The sequence below is a fragment of the Pongo pygmaeus genome, chromosome 1, assembly GCF_028885625.2.
Source record: "Pongo pygmaeus isolate AG05252 chromosome 1, NHGRI_mPonPyg2-v2.0_pri, whole genome shotgun sequence".
In the NCBI taxonomy this organism is placed as follows: Eukaryota; Metazoa; Chordata; class Mammalia; order Primates; family Hominidae; genus Pongo; species Pongo pygmaeus.
This window is the reverse complement of record NC_072373.2, coordinates 97,504,077-97,511,344: the sequence shown is the minus strand read 5'-3', so window position 1 is coordinate 97,511,344 and position 7,268 is coordinate 97,504,077. Positions and strand designations below refer to the sequence as shown.

Sequence of the window (7,268 nt, the reverse complement as noted above, 5' to 3'; positions counted from 1 at the left end):
ATGGAAACTACATCCCATTGAGCTACACTTCACTTTTTAGGACAGAGCCTGGTAGATAGGAGACACTCAATACAGATTTGTGTTTTAGGTCATTGCACGTTTATGGGTTAGCTAGGGAGCTTTCTTTTTATCTTTCAGGAAAGAAACCAAAGAGACAGACTCTCCCGCAGGCAGGGGGCGCTAGTGAGTGAGCTAGGCATAGAGTCCTGTGGAGAGAATTATGGTGTCATAGAGGCTTAGAATCTTGGCATTAGCAGGGAAGGGAACCCATCTGGTTCAGAAGGCTTTGGCTTCTGATAGTCATGGACTCACTAGGCTGCTGAGGAAGATCAATAATATCTACTGGAATCAGTCATAAGAAGTCAAGCATGGAAATTGTGAATTGAGAAGTGTGTGGCCAGACCAGGTAACACAGAGAAACCTTGTCTTTTGGGTCCTCTCTCCATGGCTTTTTCATGTGTTCATTCGTTCATTACATATTTACCTACTGAGACCCATGCAATGCCATTCAGTGTGTTGGATGAGAGGATTCCAGGATTCATCCTATCTTTCAGGAAAAACCTCCTGCTTCTATTTAAGACGAAGACATGGGAGCCACTGAGGGTGGGGATAGTGAGAATGTCTGTGCTCATGGAACTAACAGACCACAGAAGTGAGACAATTAGGGAAATAATAACCACTATAAAAATGTAATGAGAAGTATAGGGGATCCAAGAAAGCCTTTTAGGGAGATGGAGACTTTGGGTTAAGGAAGTTTTCCTCGAGGAGTGATGTGTAAGCAGAGACTTCAGGTTTGAACGATATTCAGTGAGCATGTGGGGACAGAGACCCAGGAAGGGTGGTTTAAGCTGGGAAAGAGCATGTTCAAAGACCTGGAAAGAGGTGAGAAAATTCAGCAGGTGTCTGCTCTGAGCCAGTCTGGTGCCTGAGGGAACAGTGGCTGGACATGAGGCTGGGCCGGTGGGCAAAGGGAGAAGCTGCCTTGCCAGGGCCCTCCTGGTGGTTTGGGCTCTGTATCAATCCTCTCTGAATAGAGCAACAAGAGCTAGGAAGATGGCCCTGGCCCTGGAGCACAAGTGTTTGACATGATCAGGCAGATTTCCTGAGGCAGGCTGTGCACAGCATGGTTGGGAAGGAAGGGAAATGGAGCTTGGAGAGAATATCTATTTATTTGTTTATTTATTTTTATTTATTTATTAAGATGGAGTCTCACTCTGTCACCCAGGCTGGAGTGCAGTGGTAAGGTCTCGGCTCACTGTAACCTCCACCTCCCGGATTCAAGTGATTCTCCTGCCTCAACCTCCCAAGTAGCTGGTATTACAGGTGCACGCCACCACACCCAGCTAATTTTTGTATTTTTAGTAGAGATGGAGTTTCGCCATGTTGGCCAGGCTGGTCTCAAACTCCTGACCTCAAGTGATTCACCTGTCTCAGCCTCCCAAAGCACTGGGAAAACAGGTGTGAGCCACTGTGCCTGGCCAAGGAGAGAATCTTAAGAAGAAACTCTTGCAGGAGGCAGAGTGGTCCAGGAGGCAGGTTTATTGGACAGGAGCCAGGGTTCTGAAAGTGGAGGATATAGATATTCACCAGGCAGAAGGAAGACAGTGGAGACAGCACTGGCTCAGAGGGGCAGGACCTGCATCCATGGGGGTGAGGTTGCAGAAGGACTTGATGTTGCCCTACCTATGCTACAGTCAACAAGACTGGTTTCTAACCTGCTGTGCTTCTCTGATATTGCACAACCTCCACATTCAGGACCTATTCCCAGGATCTGACTATGGGGAACATGCTTAGAGTGGGGATGTTGGTGGGACTGGTGAGGCAAGCCCCTGGACCTGGGCTCCAGGTGCCCCTGATGCCTCTGCACCTCTGATCACTGGAATGAGAATTGCTTCTGTAGAAACAGCTGAGTCTGGACTTGTAAAGATGGACACTAACAAACTGGACTTCCAAGTGGTGATGAGACTCTGCACTTTGGTCAATTCAGGGCACTGACCTTCAGAGTAGAGAAAGGTAAACCAGAGACAAAAGACAGAAAGATAGAGACAGGATGAAAGACCAGAGAATGATAGAGAGGCAGGGAGGAAAAAAAGTAGCAAAAGGCAAAAATAAACACAGAGAGGAACAACAGAAAATAAAAACAGAAGGGGCTCACTCCTCCCTCGTCCCTCTCAAAACCTAGTCTTAGGTCTGACCCCTAAGGGAGCAGATTCAAACAACAAGGAGATACGGGCAGATACTGGGCTCCTTGCATACCCCGGCACACCCAAACTCACCCCTGTACAGCTGCAGGGGCACCCAAGTGTGTGCTTGTGTGTGCGTGTGGACACACACACACATTTCCTGTCAAACAGCTTTGAACACTGCAAAGGTGGTAGAGAACATGGCCCTGTACTCTCTCACCTCTTCCCTATTTTTATGCTGGTCTGTCTCTGTCTTATTTCCATTTTTGGTGTGCCTCTCCATTGCTCACCTCTCTCCTTCCTGTTCTCTCTCGGGCAAGTCAAGGCATCGCAGGGCCTGTATCTGCCACCTCAGCCTCTTTGCGGCTTCCTCTGACCTAGAATGAGCAATGGGGTGACTTGTCCCCACCCCCATCCTTTAGGAGTCTTTGCTCCAGTGTCTTCCTCTTAAATGGAAGCAGGGGCCTTTTCCTGAAAGATAGAATGAATCCAGGAACAACTGGCAGAGATAGAGTCATGACTGAATTAAAGCCAACATCCTAACCCAAGTCACTCTCCCTTTTTTAGGTGGGAACTGCCCTTGACCCAGTTCAGGCTGCAGCCATATAGCCAGGGACTTAGGATCATGAAAGGTTTATACCAGGTGGCAGGGCCTTAAGCGATAACTCTTCCTTCCCAATCTTCTCTCACCCTAACGCTCTAGTTCAGGAGATTCAAACATAGGGGTCCTTATAGGAGGTAGCACTGTGCTCCCCTCCTTCCCACAGAGAAACCCTGAGATGAGGTTCCAATGGTTCAGAAAGTGGAAGTGAAGAGAGTCTGGACTGGGGCTGGGTCCAACGTGTGAGTCTGAAAGTTACTGTTTCTAGTGGGTGGCGCTGTCGGCCACACCTGGCTCAATGGGACCCAGTTTGTACACTATGAACTGGATTTAGGTGAATCCCCAGATAAAAAAGGGTTGAGTCTAACAGCATGTCACCCATCATTCAGGATAGCCACAGCCCTGGGTCTTCTATAAAGTCACAAGGGTGATTCAGATAGCAAAGTAGGTCATCTGACAGGCGTCCTTTAGCAACCACCTGACTGGAGAATCCTGCACACCTTCGGGAGAGGATGATACAGATTTTTGTCCTCCTGGGGTGGATTAGTCCATTTCCACACTGCTATAAAGATACTACCCAAGACTGGATAATTTATAAAGGGAAGAAGTTTAATCGACTCACAGTTCCACATGTCTGAGGAGGCCTCAGGAAACACAATCATGGCAGAAGGCAAAGGGGAAGGACCTTCTTCACATGGTGGTGGGAGAGAGAAATAAGAACAGGGGAAATGTCAGATGCTTATAAAACCATCAGATCTTGTGAGGTACACACACAGAGCCAAACCATATCATGGGGTAACCCCCAGAAATTATTTTATTTTATTTTATTTTATTTTACTTTATTTTATTTTTTGAGATGGAGTTTTGCTCTTCTTGCCAAGGCTAGAGTGCAATGGCACGATCTCAGCTCACTGTAACCTCTGCCTCCTGGGTTCAAGCGATTCTCCTGCCTCAGTCTCCCAAGTATCTGGGATTACAGGCACCTGCCACCATGCCCATTTTTGTATTTTTTGTAGAGACAGGGTTTCACCATGTTGGCCAGGCTGGTTGTGAACTCCCGACCTCAGGTGATCCGCCTGCCTCGGCCTCCCAAAGTGCTGGGATTACAGGCGTGAGCCACCGCGTCCAGCCCTCCCCCAGAAAGACTTTAGTGTGAGGAGATATTTGTAGCTACTGTCCCCAGGAGTCCCTCTACCTACAGGACACAAAAGAAGAGGACAAGACAAGAGATGTGGCTTTCTAAACATTAGGGAGAGTGTTTGGAGCAGGACTGTGGGGAAGGAGCCTGACAGCAGGTCAGGACAGGATGGAGGGCAGGTAGGGAGCACCCAGCAGGAGAGAGAAGGCCAGGACAGAGGCTGGCCCCCACTAGGAGCTATTCACACTGGCTCTAACCATAAAGACTCGTGATAAAGTTCAAGCAGTCTCAATTTGCTAAACAGCCATAATCACAAACCTCAAGTTGTCCTCTCCATGTACCTATATTTATGCATGGACACATGCCTACATGCACTCATGTGCACACACACACACACACACACACACACTCACAGAGATATGGGCATGTGTGTGCTTAGTGGAAAGCCCACAGCAGTAACTGGCTCAGTTTAAAAAACAAGTTTGGGGGCCGGCGCATTGGCTCACACCTGTAATCCCAGCACTTTGAGAGGGTGAGGTGGTTGGATCACCAGAGGTCAGGAGTTCGAGACCAGCCTGGCTAACATGGCAAAACCCCATCTCTACTAAAAATACAAAAATTTGCTAGGCATGGTGGTGGGCACCTGTAATCTCAGGTACTGCGGAGGCCGAGGCAGGGGAATCGCTTGAACCCAAGAGGCAGAGGTTGCAGTGAGCCGAGATCGCACCATTGCACTACAGCCTGGGTGACAAAAGCGAAGCTCCATTTCAAAACAAAAACAAAAACAAAAACAAAAACAAAAAACCACTAATTTGGGCCAGAGGCTTTTCTCACAATCCCAAGGTTGCCAGAGGCCGGAAGGGGGTTGCCACCTCACCTCAGCAGTTGTCACTCCAAATCCCACACCCATCCTCCCCTACCAGTGACAGGGCTCTGACAGGCCTGGCACCTTCCTGACATGGGTTTGTGGCTTTGCGAGCTGAGTCCCCAGAGGGGGTACAGGCTCATTTCTCCTGCTTCTACATTTCCCTGAGGAGGCTAGATAACAACCTGCTCACTGTCTGCTGTTTCCTGGCCACTTCTAGACCCTCTATTCTGCTCTGGGACCACAACAGTGGCATTCATCCTCTCATCATGTGCCATAGGAGGGACAGGGCAGAAACCATTAGGGGCTTCTCCAGGGGCTGCATACCTGGGCTGAGGCCCAGGGACGTTCCCAGGAGAGCTTGGACTTCCTAGGAGGAGAGAGGTGGGTAGATAGAAGTAAAGCAGGAGTTGTTTGGATTTTCTCTATACCTAGAAGAATCAGGAAATTATAAAACTGCTGAATGGTTGAGTTTGAGGACACCTACCAGGTCCAGTTCCCCCTTCCTCACCTCCACCACTGCCCCTTTATAGAGGAAGAGATACAAGCCCAGAGAGATGAACAGAACTGCACAATCCCTGAGGCTTGGGAGTTGCAGAACCAGGCCTGGAACTCAAGTCCTGCCATGCCAAGAGCACTGTACTTTTCATTTCATCTCGCTGTAACCACCACAGTGCTCCGTGCATGGGACAAGATGATGCATTCAGGAAGGGTGTGACAGTTGGTCTTTCTAAGTGCAAGAGTTTCATTGCACCTGGGTCCATGGGTGCCACATTAGAGATAAGAACAAGCACATGCTCTGGAGTGGGATAGAGCTTGGCTTGAATCACTTACAAGCGACTGAGGTGGATTTTTGAACTTCAGTGGTCCTCATATGATGTGAAGTGGACTAAAAATGTCTACCTTAGGCTGGTAGCGGTTATAACATTAGCTGATGTTTGTGAAGTGCCTGACACTTGACTCAGGATCTGGAGACTGAGGGTCACACTGTTTGCTCATTAGCTAAGAGACCTTATGCACATTGCTTACATATTCTGGTCTTTTGATTCTTTATCTGACAAATGACTGCCTAGTAAGGAACAAACACACTGGCATATGCAAAGGTAGAATTATGGGGCTGGCTGGCCTCTCTGAGGGATCCAGCTCTGCTTTCTCAACCCCGGTCTGAGTCATTATCCTGAAGACGGATGTATTTGGGTATCAAGAAAGGAGGAAATGAAAGCAGGCACCCAGATTTCCTTCTGATGAGAATATTATTTTCTTTTTCTAGTACCTCCAGGTGTCCAGAAGATGTGTGACCAGCCAAAACACAGTCAATGCTGCCCAGCAAAAGGCAATCAGTGCTGCCCGCCAAAACAGAACCAGTGCTGCCAGCCAAAAGGCAATCAATGCTGCCCGCCAAAACAGAACCAGTGCTGCCAGCCAAAAGGCAGTCAATGCTGCCCACCAAAACACAATCACTGCTGCCAGCCAAAACCCCCATGCTGCATTCAGGCCAGGTGCTGTGGTTTGGAGACCAAGCCTGAAGTCTCACCCCTTAACATGGAGTCTGAGCCCAACTCACCACAAACTCAGGACAAGGGATCTCAAACCCAGCAGCAGCCCTATAGCCCACAAAATGAGTCCAAGCCAAGCAAATGAGAGCAGAAGAAGTCAAACAAAGAAGAAGTCCCTGGGGCCATGCCTTTCACTTTGTGGGGGGGGGGGGGATTACTGAGAGTCAGGCTAGACCTGTGTTTAGAGAAGCAGTTTTCACAGTGACTACCATTTCCACCCAATGAGAGGCTCCTATTTCCCATCATAGCTCCCTACCCTAGAGAGGCCTCCATCTGGAAATGCGAGGATGAAGAGGCTAGAATCATCTTTCCTAGTGATCCTGACATTTAGACAGCACAGAAATAAAGAGCAATAAAAAGAACATTGCCTCCCTTTGTTCCTTTACTTACCTGTGAAACCATCTCACCAGCCTGGCCTAGAGCCCAAGAAATATTATGGGCATGTCCTGGAGGTCCGAGCAGCAAGAACTAGCATCTTGAAGAACAAAACCTCTGCTGAGCTGGAGCTTAGTTGACTGACTCTCATCTTGGTTTTAAAATGAAAGTCCTGCATTCCAGGAACCCCTTCAGTCCTTATAAAAAAAAAAAAAAAGATTATTGGTCACTCAAAGTGCAAGAATCCTAATTCCTCTGGGTCCCTGGGTGCCACATTGCACTCCAGACCAGGCAAAAATATGTAAGTCCCTTGGAGTGATTCCACACCCCCATCCAGAGATTTTAGTTGGAGGTAGAGTCCCCAGGACTCAGCAAAGCACAGAGGCTGGCGGCAAAGAGCGAAATCTTCCAGGATCAGCACTGGCTCCTCGGTCACAGAGTAGCAATCTTAAAGCAGGGGGTTCAGTGTCTCTGAGGCTCTATCTCCTCGTATGTAAAATGAAGATAATAGTACTTCCCTCAAAGATTTTTTATGAAAATTAAAAGGGAT

At 48.3% G+C, this 7,268-nt stretch overlaps 1 protein-coding gene across 1 annotated transcript; it reads left to right on the top strand.

The window, feature by feature from the left end:
* The first annotated feature begins 249 nt into the window (after nt 1-249).
* Nucleotides 250-6,705, top strand: SMCP (sperm mitochondria associated cysteine rich protein). The gene is made up of 2 exons (XM_054486578.1): nt 250-406; nt 6,058-6,705. Exon 2 carries the CDS (start codon nt 6,078-6,080, stop codon nt 6,426-6,428), a length of 351 nt encoding a protein of 116 aa, XP_054342553.1. The 5' UTR covers nt 250-406; nt 6,058-6,077; the 3' UTR covers nt 6,429-6,705.
* Nucleotides 6,706-7,268: the final 563 nt, after the last annotated feature.